Here is a 17,953-nt window from a genome sequence, read left to right as displayed (position 1 = left end):
TGACTGGTTTTATGCCTGTCGTGGACAGCTGACTCCCGAAGATTTTCATATTCTGTGCGATTCACCGCAGTGAATTTTTTAACTGATTTCTAGGGCCATTTTACCTTTATAAGTGCATTTTCTCACCTAATTAGATGTATGCATCATATTTTATGTCAGATTCTTACATTTCATCAATAAATATTGATTCAAATGCCTGCTTCATGCTTCATAAAGACAGTGACTGTCTTTATAAATGAGTCATTGAATCATTGACTCGACCGATTTGTTCAAAAACGTGTTCTCATTCATCACGGAAACACCGCATGTTGCTCGGACACGCCTCCACTTTGGCTTTTTTGGAACTTTTTTGTAAGCAAAACAAAAAAAAAACAATATTGAGTCTAAATTGTAACTCGCAATATTAACCTCTTGTTTATTGAACTGTTGTATATAATCAATCACATTTATAATGTTGGTGATATTCGGGGAAAAAAAATTGATATATTGAATATTGTGGTCATTGTAACTGCATCCTACTAGACTATATCACAGTGAAAGTGTGCAATCTCAAGGCATCTTATTGCTTGTTTTTGCAAAGTGAGAGTAACATACTCGATAATGTTAGCTTGTTCATCATTAAAACAACAATTACGACTTTATAACAGACGATGCAAATCACGCACCTCTATACAAATGATTATTCAGATTCATTCCTGAATCAAAAATCCAAATGTTTCCCTGTGGTTTTAAACAATCCTTTGTTGATTTCATTGTAGTAACATGTACAGAACTGTATTCTGCTTCAGAGTGTTCTGGTTGAAGACCCAGTTGAATAGATTGTTTTGGACTGTTCCTGAATACTCAATGAGTCTGTCCGGTCCCCTGGGCTTCTGCTCTCGACAGCCTTTAATGCCTCGCCTTTGTCACCTGGTGCACCGTGGGGTGGCAAAGTGGCCTCCAAAAGAGTGTAAAAAGAGCATTATCTGTTAAAACCTCTCTGCAGTATGCTTAGAGGACATTTTTCCTCCAAAGTGGATTTGCTTCATCTGTTTTTCCCTCTCTGTTGTAACAGCGCTATTGTACTTTTTGTTTACACACTTTTTCCCCCCTTTATCCCTTTCTCCCATCTAAGCGCAATCTGACCTGTGCTTGAATGAGGTCATCACATTATTTTACATTTCAGGGGGATGTTAAATTTGCCCTTTTGACACCTCGTCCCTCTCTCCGGCTCTTTCTAAAACATTTCGTGTAGACGTTCTGGGTGCGCGAACCTTCGGGAGTCGTGTTCTTTTGGAAATTCCCACTACGTTTCATTTCCATCAGACTGGAGAGTTTTTCCATCACAGGTGCTGAAATGGTGACTTAAATTACAATCTCGTTGGGAAATCCCTAAACTTAACTTTCTTCTCATCGAGAACCTATGTAGGTTCCTGCTTGCCTGCGGAAAATACAGAACGGTCCCGTGTTTGTTTTTCTCTCGACGTTAGCATTCTGGAACAGTGTCATCTAAGAGACCTCTGTCTGTGCAAACATTCAGCGTATTTCCTGTATGTTCAGATCTCCCCGCTTCCGACAGAGACGAGCGTTTGGACGGCGTGCGAAGCCTGCGTCACTGTTCTCTGCTTTATTGAATTAGTCCACGCCAACATCATCCAGCCCTCAGGAACCCACCTCATGCTTTCAAAGGAACAACCTGTGCCACAACAATTAGAGAAACCCGAGACAGAGATGAGATGTTGGGCAGTGATGGCAGATAAATCAGAAATTAAGTCTGCCAGTAAAAGCAGCTTGATTTGATCGTTTTAACTACTGCAATGTCAAAATGATTATGAGTCAAAGATTTATTGGAGTACGTTTTACAAGAAAATACTGGAAATTTCAGGTTTGATTATTTGATTATTTGTAATTATTTGTGAAATTTACTAGCAATTTCTGAATTAAAATAGTTTCTACACCAGTTTTTTTTTTTCATTGTAAAGAGTATACAAGGAACAGTAAAGCACAAACCCCGTATCTAAAACCAGAATACATTTATGTAAACAGCTGCCAACGCAGTATCACGTAAATCAGAGAGGTGTGCCAGAATTGATGCAAAGCCGTAAACATCACTTAGGCGCAGATGAATGTATGATATGTAATGTGCTGTGACTGCTGCATAAATTTGTTCAATAGATGGGAGGTTAAGATTTTTTTTCATCCTCAGGAAGTGGGAGTGCAGGTTGGCCGATGGCAGCGGTGACTCTGGCTGAGGTCAATATTTGTTTTAGGAATCTCAATAGCTGAGCCACGCTTAAGTCATCTGCATCTCTGATAATGGAACGCCATATGGCTCTGTTGACCTAGTGGGATCAGGCTTATTATCCCTTATTCTCATTCCTCTCTTTCCCTCCCTCCCTCTGTCCTCTATTTCACGCACATACACTTTTCTTTTGCACCCATTACTTAATTTGTTTTACATCTCAGTCGTGTTGGCAGTTTGTATTTTTTTAGTACTCACTTTCATCTTTAGTTTTCTGTCCTGATGAACCATAAAGACTCTTTACCGTGTTTCCATAGTAGGGCTGTCCATGACTAAAGATTGTTCTAGTCGACTAGTAGTCATTCATTAAAGCGATTAGTCGACTAATCATGTGTTTATATTAATAAACCATATATATATATAATACATAGCCTAATCAGCACTCAAAAGCATGCATAAAGCTTGCAGCAGCTGACTTGTCATCTCCGCAGTAGTGGGCGCGCCTATATGCACGTTTCATATTGATTAAACAATCTAAGAATATTTGTTTTAGATTTGAATTATTTTTCAAATATTTCTCGTGTCTGTGAGACAATTATATGCTGAGTTTCGGTTCATTTTTCTTACGCTTTACAGTTTTGAATGTTGGATTATTCTTATCTGTATGACCAAAAATGACATATTTTAAGTTAAATGCAAGTGATCGCACCACAGTAAGCGCTCTCCACACAAACACATGGATATGTGCCAAACATTAGTGCACATTTATCTAGGTTAACATTAGAGTGAGCAGACTTGTAAAGTTGCTACTACTTACATGTTTCAAATGATGAATGACGAATGTTTGGATTTTCTGCCATTAGCGATCTGTTCGTCACAGACTGCGTGATTTTATTTTTCTGCGACTAACTGACTAATGGCAATTTTGTTCGTTGCCCATGTTTCCATAGTAGGAAAACCTACAATTTTTAGATAATACTCCTGTAATACTGAGAGCAAATGCACTCAGATTTATATGTACACATTCAGAACGCTGCCTGCCGTCTGTTGCTGATCATTTTGATTCCAGAGAAGGTCAGTTTTATTCGAGGCTAAGCTATAACTTTTTCATCCAGATACGTGTGCCTCCTCCCTTCCTGCTGCGTGTTTTTAGCAGAAAAGCATGCAGAAGTGAAGCAGATCGCTCCCTGCTTGTGTGCAGCCCTCAGGCTCAGGTGCTTGTCAGCGTTGGGTTCAGACGGACCTTTTCAACAATTTGTCACGGTTGCCTCAGCTCCTGCTGCGCCGGCACGTGGCACACACAACACACACACACTGGCTCGCTCAAACACAGAGCGGTGCGGCGCAGCCAGCATGGTCATGATGGAGTGCAAAGGCCTTGGCAACAGCCTAGCGCCTGGCGGAATAAGCAGCCTCCCTAATGAGATGGGAATGGCATCAGTGGGGCCCTCCAGAATTTCAGCAGGCAGGCATGTGGCCCTGGAACGCCCCTGCCTCCACTCCACAACCTATTCATTAGACATTAGAGCACACACACATGCGCTATATACATATAAATACAGCAATGCACACAGATTGTATTCGTGTATTAGTTCTTGAGTGATTGCCAGGCTTGTGTTGGTGTGTATGTGGACGTCAAGGCAGAAACACCTGCTCGTGCGTTTGTTTGGACGGTTAACGGACTGTAGCTGTAACTGAACAGGCCACGCTCACCATGTGTGTAATGACTCCAGTGCAAATGGCTTCAGGAAGATTTGATTTGTTTCATCTGCCATAGTACCAGTGCCCAACCTATTACACAAAGTTTCCATTTGCTCTGAAATGCCAAGCGGAATGCGTCGGATCCGGAAGCTAAATCTTAATTAAAGCAAACTGTAATAACTTTTTTTTCTCTCCTTTCAAATAAATGCTGTTCTTTTGAACTTTCTATTTATCAAAGTATCCTGAAAAAACGTATCATGGTTTTCACAGATATATTGAGCGGCACAACTCACATGGATTCCTGTTGGAATGATTTTTGGTAATGGGAAATGTATCACTGGAAACTGGAGTAATTGCCATCACAGGAATAGATTACATTTTAAAATATATTGAAACAGAAAACAGCTATTTTAAATTATTATATTATTTTTTGTTTGTTTTTACTGTATTTTTAATAAATAAATGCAGATTTGGTGAGCACAAGAGACGTCTTTTATATGTGTTATATCTAGTGTTAGATCTCAAAAAGCTTCCTTACACTTCTGCATATTCAGACTTGGTTGGTAACAAGACTCATGAGCAGCAGTTGCATTTGGCATCATTGGCATCAAACATGGCACAAACATCTTGATTCACCATTTTTGAATATGCATGCATAAATTTTAGCATGTTCCTCACACAACATTTCTAAATGACTTCATGAAGATTTCATGAAACACTTTTTAGATGCTGACAGCAAAAAAACAGTCTTTATCTCTTGTTCGGATTTTCTTGTTTGTTCCTTTTTCGTTGTCCAGTCAGTTTTGGTCCAGTCACCCCTGTGATGATTTGCTGTCATGTGAATGTCTTTGATTTTCCTTGATGGTCCGTCAGTTATGAGGAAAGGGCTCTCTACCTGGAGGCCATCATTCAGAACCACAAGGAGAACATGACCTTTGAGGACTTTGCTGCCCAGGTCTTCTCGCCTTCCCCCAGCTACTGGCCTACTGGAGGTGCAGGTGAGACACCGTCTCTTTCCATGTTTAGTCCATGTTTTTAACTTATTTTACTAAGTACTTTCTTGAGTGCACATACTGTAAAATAAAGTGCAACCATTTTTTATTTATTTATTTATTTATTTATTTATTCATTTGTTTTCCCCCGTATACAAAATTGGGAAGTCACTAAAATGGATAGATTGTTTGGTACAGTTACTTATTGCATTTTAAATGTATTGTAAGACTATGGATGTGGGTAATGCACAGGTCTAGATAAAGCCATGAGGTCCCTGCACTGACCGTCCAGGCTCAACATTTTATGACAGCAAAAATAAAATGAATACAGCCTACGATTGTGAAAGCAGTATGTCAAACCAAAATCGCACTGCTGTACAGCTTAATGAATTCATGAACGTGGGTATAATTCTATTTAAAGAACCAGGGTGTCATGGAAATTAATCAAATATTAAAAAGTCACAGTAATATCTATATAGTTTTGTAAGGTTTATTCTATTTAATTTGAGCTTTTTTTAGTAGTTCAGCTTAAAAGGGGTCATGAACTGCATTGTTTTATAATGTTTCCTAGGGTGCACTTATAAGGTGCTTTTTGCATCAAAAATTGTCATAATTTAGAATTAAAGGCATTTTTCCTACCCCGATTTTAGCCTTCTGATTTGAACACTGTTTTAAGGGGCGTGTCTGCTGTGAGACTTAAGTGTAAACTCCCACTGCTGTGATTGGCTGACATCTTTGCATATGAAATAGCTAAGTATTTCTGTCTCGAAAACTTTTAGCACATATTTACTATTACAGTTCTCAAAATGGGAGTTTTGGCGCGAGTCCAGAACTCAGTCAGTGATAAACTGTTGCTGTTTGATTGACAGCTCCAGCTTTGATCACTTTCTATATATCGTTTTCTATATGTAATTTAATCACCGTTTAAATAACAGATTATTTTCATCCTACTAAGAGAAACAATGTGAAGTTGACCGTTAGTCACTGGTTTGATTTATGACACACAGATAGAGAACATCTGACTCTACATGAATCATTACAAATCTGATCAGGCATTAGAATGAACACAGTTACTGTCGAGTCCATATTGTAAAAGTCTGTTTGCAAAGCCTGCGCCGAAATGCGTTTGATTTAACAAAGAATCCACAGTGAAATGCCAAATACAAATAAATAAAGCTCAACTGAGACATTCACACTGTTGAAAATAAATAACCATATTCTCAGCATTAGGATCCTTTAAAAGGTAATGTTATTTTAGTCCTGTATCGCTCTTCTCTCCTCCTCATCTCGCTAACACACCAGTGGGCAGGGCTAACGTTGCAATGATGAAGTAAGGCGTTGATTTCTTCTGCTTTTTTTGGACTAATAAGGAAGTTTTCAGTAAAATGAAACTTACAGGATATTCTTATAGTACGCTGACCTCTATAATCAAAAGCTCAGGGAAAAGTTGATTTCTCAATTCATGACCCCTTTAAACTAAATGAAAATGAAATGTTACATCGGCAGCTAGCTGAAAAAAATGTTAATAAAAGTTTTTTTTTTATATTTTATTTCAGTTTATTTTATTTATTTTTTATGGTTTCTTATGTTTTTTTTTTTGTTTTGTTTTTTTACTATACTACAGTCATGACTCTGCCTTTTTCTTAAAAAACTTTTTTTTTTTCTTGGACCATTTCCAGAATGACAAAAGCTGTTCTATTTCTTTGGCTGGACATGTAGTGCATTTTGTAGAGTTTATTTAGTCATTTAAATTAGTTCTTTAATATGCGCACTCTGTTCTTCAAGTGGATGTTAATTTCCCCAATCCCTGAATGCAGCAGTGATGGTGTGGAGCGCACTGTACAGCACACATTCTTTGGGATCGTTTTACAGAATAATGCTCTGAAAGTTTTGATTTCTATAGCGACGTCCATTTATTTCCAAGAAAGGCGTTGAAAATCGCTATGGTGACCTCTATTGACTCGTGACAAAGCTGCATACAGAGCAGCTCACAGACACGCCCACTGAACCCAGAGAGAGAGACCCCATTAGACACTTCAAACTCCATTCCTCTGAATTTCTCTTCTTTTGCATCTCAGGGGTTCTTGTTGTACCTCCATCAAACACATCAAAAACTGCTTTCCCAGATTGTTGTTCTCTGTTTTTTTCTTCTTTCGCCTTTCTCTTTTGCTCTGATTTCTTTCTCATGTTCATTCTTTTTTTGTTTAATCTGAGTTGTCATGCCGGTTTCTTATTCTTTTCATGTTTCCTCTGTTTGTGTCGCCAAAACCAAATTACAAAAATTAAATATTTATTAACTGATTAACAATTTAATTAATAATATACCCATGAAATGTAGCCTTACGTTGGAAGGAAGTCATTCTGTGTATGCATACAAGAAATACAAGCTCTGTTCCAAAGCCTAGAGATCTGTCTAGTTAAAAGAGCATTTTAGAGATCAAAAGTGAAGTCTCATAGCAAAAGCTGGTATAGAATAATTAGGACTGTACCATGAGGCTGTTGAATTCTTGATTCTGATTGGTTGACAGACAATCAGAAGGTGTGCATTTATTTTTCAGTAAACATGAAGTAGCTGTTGACCACATTAAACTTCATCAAATTATCTCACTTATTTATTATGCATAATTATGCTGCCTTCTAAGGTACCTTCTTCTGGGCTTGTGTCCTTGTCTCTTGTCTGCTTTCCATAGATAAGCTCAGGAGAGAAAAAAAATCATCCAGAATGGCAGACAAGTCAAAAGAAGTTGATGATAACCATTTTATTCAGTACCAAAAATAATCAATACATAAAGGTTAATCTAACTGAAAATTGCCTATTTTTATCTATACACATATTGTGCCTTCAGAGGAATATAGCTTAATATTCAGTGATGATGTCTACACTAAAACTGTTCATTTCATTGTGTCATGTGATGCACTTTTACTGCATTTCCTATTTAGTTGATGCACTTCTGAACCATTTTATTGTCCTGATCCATTTACTTTAAATGGAACATGCTAATTTTATTCAGATTTTTTCTAATTTTATTCAGAAAAAATCTAATTTTATTCAGATTATTATATATATATATATAATATATAATATACATATATGCAGTATATATGCAGTAAAACAAATGTTGTATACATTATTTTTTTACACTACCGTTCAAAAGTTGGGGTTGGGAAGATTTTTTATGTTTTTGAAAGAAGGCTCTTATGCTCAACATGGATGCATTTATTGGATTTGCCGTAAAAACGTCAATATTTTGAAATATTATTACAGTTTAAAATAACTTTTCTATGTGAATATTTTAAAATTATGTTTCCTTGATCAAAGCTGATTTTCAGCATCATTACTCCAGCTCAGTGTCACATATCCTTCAGAAATCATTCTAAATGCTGATTTGCTGCTCAAGAAACATTTCTGATTATTATCAATGATGAAAACAGTTGTGCTGCTTCACATTTTTATGAAAAACATATATGATAAATTTCTTTCAGGATTCTTTGATGAATAGAAAGTTCAAAAGAACAGCATTTATTTGAAACCAAAATCTTTACTCTCACATTTGATCAATTTAATGCATCTTTACTGAAAAAACAAATTCTTGAAAATCCTGAAAAAAAAACTATCTGCACTGTTAAAATGGTTTACACAAAAATATAATTAACATTCATAATATTAAATGTTTCTTGAGCTTCAAATCATTTTTGATCCAATAAATTCATCCTTGTTGAACAGAAGAGACAAAAAAAAAAAAAAATCTTACCAACTCCAAAATTTTGAACGCTGATGTAAGTATTTTACCAATTTTCTTAGTTTTATATTCTGATATCTATCTTGACATGTCCAGTATAAAGCGGTTTTAGGAGATAACTGCCTATGTAGGCAGGTACAACAAGACAGTTCACTGGATTTTGGAACAGAGCCACAGATTCTCTCACAACTTCATGGTCCAGACACATAGATGCTAAAACTACAGTTCAGACAGGACTGGGCTCCTGTTAGACCCTGTGCCAGTTACAGTCTCATGACGCTGCTCCATGTTTCACCACCATCTCACCCATGACAGCAGGCAGGCGTTGGCCAGGGATGGTTTGGGACGTGGATTACCTCTGGGCCAAGCTGGACTGTAAGACTTTTCTGCCTGCTTCCTCCATTAGGCATGTGGCCCCACACGTCTGTTACACAAACCTGTCTCTCGCTTTCTTTTTCACTCTTTTTCTCTCCATTTTTAATACACCCTGCATGTTTCCTTTTTATGACAGTCAATTGAGCGCATAGAATTCCCTCCTTGTTTTTCCGAAACAGTTGCCCCTATTATACTTTTTCAAATATTCCCCTTCATGCCGTGTGTAATATAGCTGTTTGTGAATGTAAAAGGTCTGCAAGGTTTTAAAGATCAAAGTTATTGTCTCCTAAAAGAAAGAATCAATTCTGAACTGCTGAAACAATCAGCAATATCAGTCTCACTTCCTGTTACAAACTTACGTAGGTTTGCAACACATTTGCATAATGCCCGTTTTTCATTGGTTTTCATTGGCTGCCTGAAAACATCTACTTTGCCCCGGCCTCAAACACTGTTATTATAACTATAGACTGGAAGAGTTTTATTCGTGATGTCGACTTGTCGAGAAGACGCCGTTTTCTGCGCTATCAAAGCAAATCCACTTTGCATGCGCTTCCAAAGGATGAAAACTTTGCTCGAATTGATACGGTAAAACCGACGTCACCGTTACTGTTCGTATTACTGTGTATCATAGCTGAAATTCAGATAAGCCAATGGACATTTCGTGGAAACTTAGCTAGCTATAACAAGCTAATTCAGAAAATGCTAACTTGCTAATTTGCTAACATGTTAACAATAACATGGTATAGCACTTGCTGAATGAGTACAGCAAAATGAAGCATTTAACATACTTTCTCTCAAACTAAGCCTTATGCACCACTTGTCACCATGACTCACCATAACTCTCCAAAAACCAACATTAACAGAACCTCTTTTAAATTAGCATAACAAAACATTAATCACTACTCCCTCTTAACATTAATCTTTCACATTATAAAACACTTAATTTTAGCATTTACTCTCCCTTTCGTGTGCCATGGGCAAAACATACTGGGAAATAGAAATCCACAGCCCAGTTTCAGTTAAACTTAAGTTCATATCTAAATTAAAACAAATAAGTTCATAAAACTCAAAACAATGAAACCGTTCAGTTTACTTAAAATATGTCAGTGCTGTGAACTTGAAAGACAAAGAAAGAGCTAAATACTCATAAAAGTTAATCTGACTGAACTAATTAGTTTAATTTATGTTTGTCTTACTCAAACCAATTAACTGTTTTGAGAATTAGGGTTTACAGTGAGCATAATACAGGAACTTAAAAACGAAAATCTGGATAGATTTCATTATTTAAAAAAATGCTACCTCGTTCCAAAACCTAGTTCACTACCAAGTAAGCAGCTCCCTTTCAAGGCAGCATTCTAGCTGAATGGAACCTTACTTTTTTATTCAGATTGAGCTATTTTTGATTAATGTTATAAGTATACTTTTTTTTTTTTTTTTTTTTTTTTTTTTTTTTAACTAGGATGCTTTAATTTGAAAAGTAACAGTAATCACTTTTACACTGTTACATAAGACATTTTTCTTGAACAGCAAATCAGCATATCAGAATGATTTCTGAAGGATCATGTGACACTGAAGACTGGAGTAATGATGCTGCTTTGATCACAGGAATAAATGACATTTTAAAACACAGCCTACCTAGACAGCTTTAAAATGCTGTCTAGGTAGGCAACTTACTAGGTTTTGGAACAGGGCTTTGAGGATCAACTAAATCTGAGCGAATAGAAATTTCTGGTTGTGTCCATGCAGGGTTTGGGGGCATTTTGTTATCCGATTGAGTTGAGTATTGAGTTGAATTAATGTTTATTTGTTTAATATCATGATAATATCTTCTCTGAAATACAGCAGTCTCATTAAAGACTTTGGCTGGCAACTGATATGATTTACACTCTCTTTAATAGAAAAACTCAAAAAACACAAGTTGTTCTGTGAGTTATATGATCACAATGCTCTGCTTGCACTGATGTGACCATTATTCCAGCACAAACTTGAACGCTCATCCTCGTTCAGAAATAACCTCACATAGAGCCTTGTGCTCGAGTTTGAACCAAAGTCATTTCACTTATGTAACAAAGGTTTCATTCACATTGTGAAAACCTGTTTAGAAAGAGCAGGTAAAGCACCGATTTAGATTTACATGTCTTGCATCCCGAAGCTTTTCTTTTCTGATCCCCATGTTAAACATTCTTTCATTTTCAGAAAACACAAAGAAGTGAAGTGGGCCAGTGTGAATAGAAACGTTTCTCCTCCTGCTTGTTTTAACAGTCACAATCTGTCATGAGCACTGTATATGTTATGTGTCAGTGATGCACCAAAATTTGTAAATACGTGTGTGTGTGTGTGTGTGTGTGTGTGTGTATATATATATATATATATATATATATATGTATATACAGTATCTCACAAAAGTGAGTACACCCCTCACATTTCAGCAACCATTTTATTATACGTTCTCAAGGGACAATACTATAGAAATGAAAATTGGATATACTTTAGAGTAGTCAATGAGCAGCTTGTATAGCAGTATAGATTTACTGTCCTCTGAAAATAACTCAACATACAGCCAGTATTGTCTAAATAACTGGCAACAAACGTGAGTACAGTGAGTAAGTGAACATATCAAAACTGTGTCCAAAGTGTCAATATTTTGTATGAGCACCATTGTCATCTAGCACTGCCTTAATCCTCCTGGGCATGGAATTCATCAGAGCTGCACAGGTTGTTGCTGGGATCCTCTTTCACTTCTCCGTAATGGCATCACGGAGCTGCTGGATGTTAGACACATGGCGCTTCTCCACCTTCCGCTTGAGGATGCCCCGCAGGTGCTTAATAGGGCTCAGGTCTGGAGACATGCTTGGCCAGTCCATCACATTCACCTTCAGCTTCCTCAGCAAGGCAGTTGTCATCTTGGTGGTGTGTTTGGAGTCATTATCATGACGTTCAGCCCAGTTTCTGAAGGGAGGGCATCATGTTCTGCTTCAGAATGTCATAGTACATGTTGGTTTCCCTCAATGAAGCTCAGCTCCCCAGTACCTGCAGCAATCATGCAGCCCCAGACCATGATGCTTGACTGTAGGCAAGACACAATTTTCTTGGTACTCCTCACCAGGGTGTCGCCACACATGCTGGACACCATCTGAGCCAAACAAGTTTATCTTAGTCTCATCAGATCACAGGACATGGTTCCAGTAATTCATGCTCTTGGATAGGTTGTCTTCAGCAAACTGTTTGCGGGCTTTCTTGTGAGCCAGCTTCAGAAGAGGCTTCTTTCTGGGACGACAGCAATGCAAACAGTGTGCGGCGTATGGTCTGAGCACTGACAAGCTGACCTTCCGCTTCTGCAACCTCTAAAGCAATGCTGGCAGCATTCATGCATCTGTTTTTTGAAGCCAGCTTCTGCACCTGTTGCGTAGCACGAGTACTCAGCTTCTTTGATTCAACTTCTTTGGCCTGTTCTGAGTGGAACCCATCTTGGAAAACCTCTGTATGACCCTGGCCACTGTACTGTAACTCATGGTGTTACCGATCCTCTTATAGCCTAAGCCATCTTTGTGGAGAGAAACAATTCTAATTCTCAAATCCTCAGAGAGTTCTTTGCCATGAGGTGCCATGTTGAACATCCAGTGATCAGTATGAGAGAATTGTACCAAATTTTAACTGGTCTAATACAAGATCCACACATTTGTATGGTCAGGTCAAGCAGACAAAAACATGAACATGATGAACTGGACATGTGGCTTTGCATGGTTAAACAACATACAACTGTTATCACTTAGGGTGTACTCACTTTTGTTGCCAGTTATTTAGACAATAATGGATTTATGTTGAGTTATTTTCAGAGGACTGTAAATCTATACTGCTACACAAGCAGAACATTGACTACTCTAAAATATATCCAAGTTGAATTTCAATAGTATTGTCCCTTGAGAAGATATACTAAAATGGTCGCTGAAATGTGAGGGGTGTACTCACTTTTGTGAGATACTGTATATATATATATATATAGAAAGGAGCTTTTTGCTCAATATATGCAAATAATATTACATATTCTTTATATATTTACTTAACCTCATTATTTAATGTAGGTTTGAATAAATCTTTAATGTAAATGTTTCTATTTCAACAACAACATTCATTTCGGTGCATCACTTTTATGTGTATTTAAACATTTTGTGTTGTCCTTCCTTCACCCCTCAGGAGTAACCTCTAACACACTTTTTCAACAGCGTTCTCTCTCTCTCTCTGTCACACACACACACACACACACATCCCCGTGATGGTGCGCAGCTTACGTGTTGCTCTATTGTCTTCTCTCCCCTATAGATTAAGTGTGTTACAGGTGTCAGTACAGTAATTGAAGGTAAGAGTCTCAGTCCGAGCGGAAGCTTGCGTTCTGTCACAGAGACCCCTCCCTTTTCCCCGGCTCGTCTACTCATCTTTCCCCTCTTTATTTCCACTAATGAGCTGCGTCTGCTCGGAGCTTTAAAGGAACCGAGGCAGCGTTGCATTGGGGCTGGCTGTTCTGAGCGCGCTCTGATTATGGACACAAGTGCACCGCCGGAGTAATCGCAACACAGTAGCAGCATGAATGGGTCTCCATCCTCCTCTCCTGCATGTCTCTGCTTTATTCTCTCTTTTTCCCCTCTTTTCTCCTGTTGCTTTGTCCTTTGGCGTGTGTCTGTTTGCCTGAGGCCACATCTGACACTAACACCTGCCCTACTGGAAAATGTCTTTGTCACTTACGCTTTTGTTTGGATTGCTATGGGAGCAAATGGGAATGAGGGCCACTTACTTTACAAGTATATATATATATATAGTGTATTACAGAGGCCAATCATGAAATAATTGTATATTTGTGTTGAATATGTAGTTGGATATGAAATGTTGTAATCTGCTTATATTTTCAGAAATTATAAAAATATATTTCATAATAAATAGGTATAGATTTGAATCTGCAGCAGTAAATGTCACTGTGAAGTTCTACATCAGTTAGAGTTAAAGGTTTGTACACATTACACTCAATTAAGATTCACTTCACAACAGTATCTTCACAAATATATTCTTTCTTTCTTTCTTTCTTTCTTTCTTTCTTTCTTTCTTTCTTTCTTTCTTTCTTTCTTTCTTCATTTCCTTCCTTCCTTGTTTCCCTTTCTTTCTTTCTTTCCTTCCTTCATTCCTTCTTTATTTCCTTTCTTCTCTTCCTTCCATCTTTATTTCCTTCCTTCCTTCCTTCCTTTTTTCATTCATTCATTCATTCATTCATTCATTCATTCATTTATTCCTTTATTCTTTATTTCTTTTCTTCCTTCTTTATTTCCTTTCTTCTCTTCCTTCTGTCTTTATTTTCTTCTTTCCTTTCTTTCTTTCTTTCTTTCTTTCTTTCTTTCTTTTTTTTTGTTTCTTTCTTTCCTTCCTTCTTTATTTCCTTTCTTCCTTCCATCTTTATTTCCTTCCTTCCTTCTTTACTTCCTTCCTTCCTTGTTTTCTTCCATTCATTAATTCATTAATTCATTTATTCCTTTCTTTCTTTCTTTCTTTCTTTCTTTCTTTCTTTCTTTCCTTCTTCATCTCATTTTTCTCTTCCCTCCTTCTTTATTTCCTTCCTTCCTTCCTTCCTTGTTTTCTTTCTCCATTTATTTCCTTCGTTTCTTCCTTCCTTCCTTCCTTGCTTCCTTATTTCTGTTTCTTTATTTCCTTATTTCCTTTCCTTTCTTCCTTCCTTTTTTCTTCCTTTCATTCATTCATCCATTCATTTATTCCTTTCTTTCTTTCTTTCTTTCTTTATCTCCTTTCTTCTCTTCCTTCCATCTTTATTTCCTTCCTTCCTTGCTTCCTTATTTCCTTCCTTTCTTTCCTTTGTTCCTTTACTTCTTTCTTCTTTTCTTCATTATTCCTTCTTTACTTCCTTCCTTCCTTGTTTTCTTCTTTCCTTCTTTCTTCCTTTCTTCATTCCTTTCTTTCTTCTTTCTTTCCTTCTTTCTTTCTTTCTTTCTTTCTTTCTTTTGTTTGTTTCATTCTTTCCTTCCTTCCTTCCTTCTTTACTTCCTTCCTTCCTTGTTTTCATTCTCCATTTATTTCCTTCCTTTCTTCCTTTTTTTCTTTCTTTCTTTCTTTCTTTCTTTCTTTCTTTCTTTCTTTCTTTCTTTCTTTCTTTCCTTCTTCATCTCATCTCTTCCTTCCTTCTTTATTTCCTTCCTTCCTTCCTTCCTTCCTTACTTGCTTCCTTATTTCCGTTTCTTTATTTCCTTATTTCCTTCCTTCCTTCCTTCCTTCCTTCCTTTTTTCCTTCCTTTCATTCATTCATCCATTCATTTATTCCTTTCTTTCTTTATCTCCTTTCTTCTCTTCCTTCCATCTTTATTTCCTTCCTTCCTTGCTTCCTTTTTTCCTTCCTTTCTTTCCTTTCTTTGTTCCTTTACTTCCTTCCTTCATTATTTTCTCCCTTTTCTTCCCTCCTTCCTTTCTTCATTCCTGCCTTCCTTCCTTATTTCCTTTCTTTCTTTCTTTCTTTCTTTCTTTCTTTCTTTCTTTCTTTCTTTCTTTCTTTCTTTCTTTCTTACCAATATGAGATTATTGTATAAAACCATCATAGTTCTAAGTAGTGAGGAGGGAATAATAATTATTATGATGTGTTCAAACGTTTGGCTGTGGAATGTACAGTATTACAGTATATTGAAGTAAAGTACAGTAGTTTTGGTACTTCCAACTTTATTTTCAGAATTTGTGTATTTTTGGATAAATACTAAAAATGTATTACAAAAATTATATTAAAATAAAATGGAAAAAAATATTAAAATGTAATGCAACTTAATTATATATTTATATATAGTTATTTTGTGTTTGGCCCCATGTAATGTTTATATGCTGCTGTTCTCACTCACACTTTTCTATTCACAAGCAACACAGTGTACTCTTATTATTAATTTTTTAGAGCACTTCATGAAAAACACACATGAGAGGTGCTGGTAAAGAAAGATATTCTCAGGGTTTGCATGACTGACTTGATTCACACACCTCACTATGTTCAAGCTTGTTAAATCTGATGATCAAACGGTTAGTCAGTGCCTGTGATGATGAGCACCTCTGGATCCAGTGTGGAAGTGTAAGATGGCCAGTCATCTCTTGGATCAATAAATGATGAAAACCCTTGCGTGATAGATAGTTCTGTCAGCATTAGAGAGGGGGGACCTGTGGGTAAGTGTGTATCCTCTCCGCTGGCATCCCGAGCCATCCTGAGATGGTCTCTGTGGACATGTGGAACGGACACCACCCCACGCTCGTTCACTCCTCCCCGACTCCTTTCACATGCTGAGGCTGTTGTTCTCCTCTCTCCTCCCCCTCTTTCAAAGAAGCCCTGGAGTGGAGGTCCTCTCCAATGAGCGCATGTTCCCCACACCATCTGCTCTCAGAAACTTGAGATGCCCGTAAAAAAAAAAAAAAAGGAAAACGGTCGAAAAGAAAGAAAGAAAATAGCCAAGCAGATGCCATCTTGACAAAGCAGGAAGCTTGTTTAATTTAGATGCTTTCTTGAGTACCAGTATCTCAGATCTCCAGCAGAATCCATATTTTGCATTTCTTTTTTCTCTGGATGTTTCTTTCCTGCCGCAGAGAGGAACTGTTTTTCACATCAAAACACCTGAATTTGTAGAATGGCAGTAATTGCTGTTAACAGTAAAAAGGCTAATTTACTTAATCACCATTCACATCCGTCTCCATCAGAGGTGGTTTTCTGCTTCAGTAATGGCATGCTATCGGTTTATTAATGCTATCAAGCTTATTAATGTCATATTTGCTTATTCTTGACTTTGCGTGATATATTTCCTCATTTCCCAGGTTCCCTCAGCTGCAGCACGAGCGCTGACCTCAGTGTTACTGTGACGACCAACGACTCTGGCGACCAGGTCTCGCCCACAATACCGCGCGCCTCTAAGCACCGGGTTTCCGGAAAGCTCCGCCGTTCAGCCAGCGCCATCAGCAAGTCCTCAAACTGAACACTTCCTCCAGCCGTCAGACTGCATTGTCCTTAAACTGTGTGGTTGAATGTATTATTTGACTGGAATGTCTTTCACCTGTAACATTTTTTTGTGTGTGTGTTGAAGCCTCGTAACACTGAAAGATGCAACTGTTGACGCGATATTATGTACCTGTCGTGCGGAAAGAAAAACTAAAGCTCGACCAAGAGAATAATTTATATGCTGAAGCAAATGTGAAATTGATTTAGAATTTCAAAGTAATGCCGCATTTAGACTGCGTTTACGCATTCAGAACTGTGATTTTCCCAATCAAGTAACAAATAAATGATATAAGACGTTTCAAAACCCCTGAGGCTTTAGCTAGTTTTGAACACTTGTGTCCTCCAGTTCTTTGAGACAAGCTTTTCTTCATGTCAAACACTGAAAACCCAACCGTTGATGTTCAGTCGCGCTCAAGTTTACATTCCCTTTGCGGAATCTGCAAAATGTTCATTATTTTAACAATGAGGGATCGTACAAAATGCATGCTGTTTTTAATTTAGTACTGTCCTGAATAAGATATTTTACATAAAAGATGTTTGCATAAAGTCCACAAGACAAAAAAAAAAAAGCTGAATTTATAAAAATGACCCTGTTCAAAAGTTTACATACCCTTGATTCTTCAAAACTGAGTATGGTTACCTGGATGACCCTGGTTGTTTGTTTTGTAATGGATGTTCATGAATCTCTTGTTTGTCCTGAGCAGTTAAACTGAGCTCTGTTCTTCAGAAAAATCCTCCAGATCCTGAAAATTCTTCAGCTTTCCAGCATATTTTGCATATTTAAACCCTTTCCAGCAGTGACTGTGTGATTTTTAGATCCATCTTTTCACACTGAGGACGACTGAGGGACTCAAACTCAACTATTAAAAAAGGTTCAAGCATTCACTGATGCTCCAGAAGGAAACACAATGCA

At 37.4% G+C, this 17,953-nt stretch overlaps 1 protein-coding gene across 5 annotated transcripts in view; it reads left to right on the top strand.

Moving 5' to 3' along the window:
* ralgapa2 (Ral GTPase activating protein catalytic subunit alpha 2) overlaps positions 1 to 17,598 on the top strand; it is a 323,632-nt gene extending 306,034 nt beyond the window's left edge. For 3 of the 5 annotated variants that reach the window (XM_048190536.1, XM_048190537.1, XM_048190534.1), the window contains 2 exons: positions 4,796 to 4,920; positions 16,860 to 17,597. In XM_048190536.1, the coding sequence (XP_048046493.1) occupies positions 4,796 to 4,920; positions 16,860 to 17,017 (283 nt within the window). In that variant the 3' untranslated portion in view covers positions 17,018 to 17,597. Of the gene's footprint in view, positions 1 to 4,795; positions 4,921 to 8,969; positions 9,030 to 13,349; positions 13,387 to 16,859 lie in introns of all 5 variants that reach the window. The other 2 variants (XM_048190535.1, XM_048190538.1) reach the window with 2 other exon arrangements.
* Positions 17,599 to 17,953: the final 355 nt, after the last annotated feature.

This window comes from Megalobrama amblycephala, linkage group LG5 (genome assembly GCF_018812025.1).
Source record: "Megalobrama amblycephala isolate DHTTF-2021 linkage group LG5, ASM1881202v1, whole genome shotgun sequence".
NCBI classification, from domain to species: Eukaryota; Metazoa; Chordata; class Actinopteri; order Cypriniformes; family Xenocyprididae; genus Megalobrama; species Megalobrama amblycephala.
Note: the sequence above shows the minus strand (reverse complement) of the source record. Positions and strands in the feature narration are given on the sequence as shown.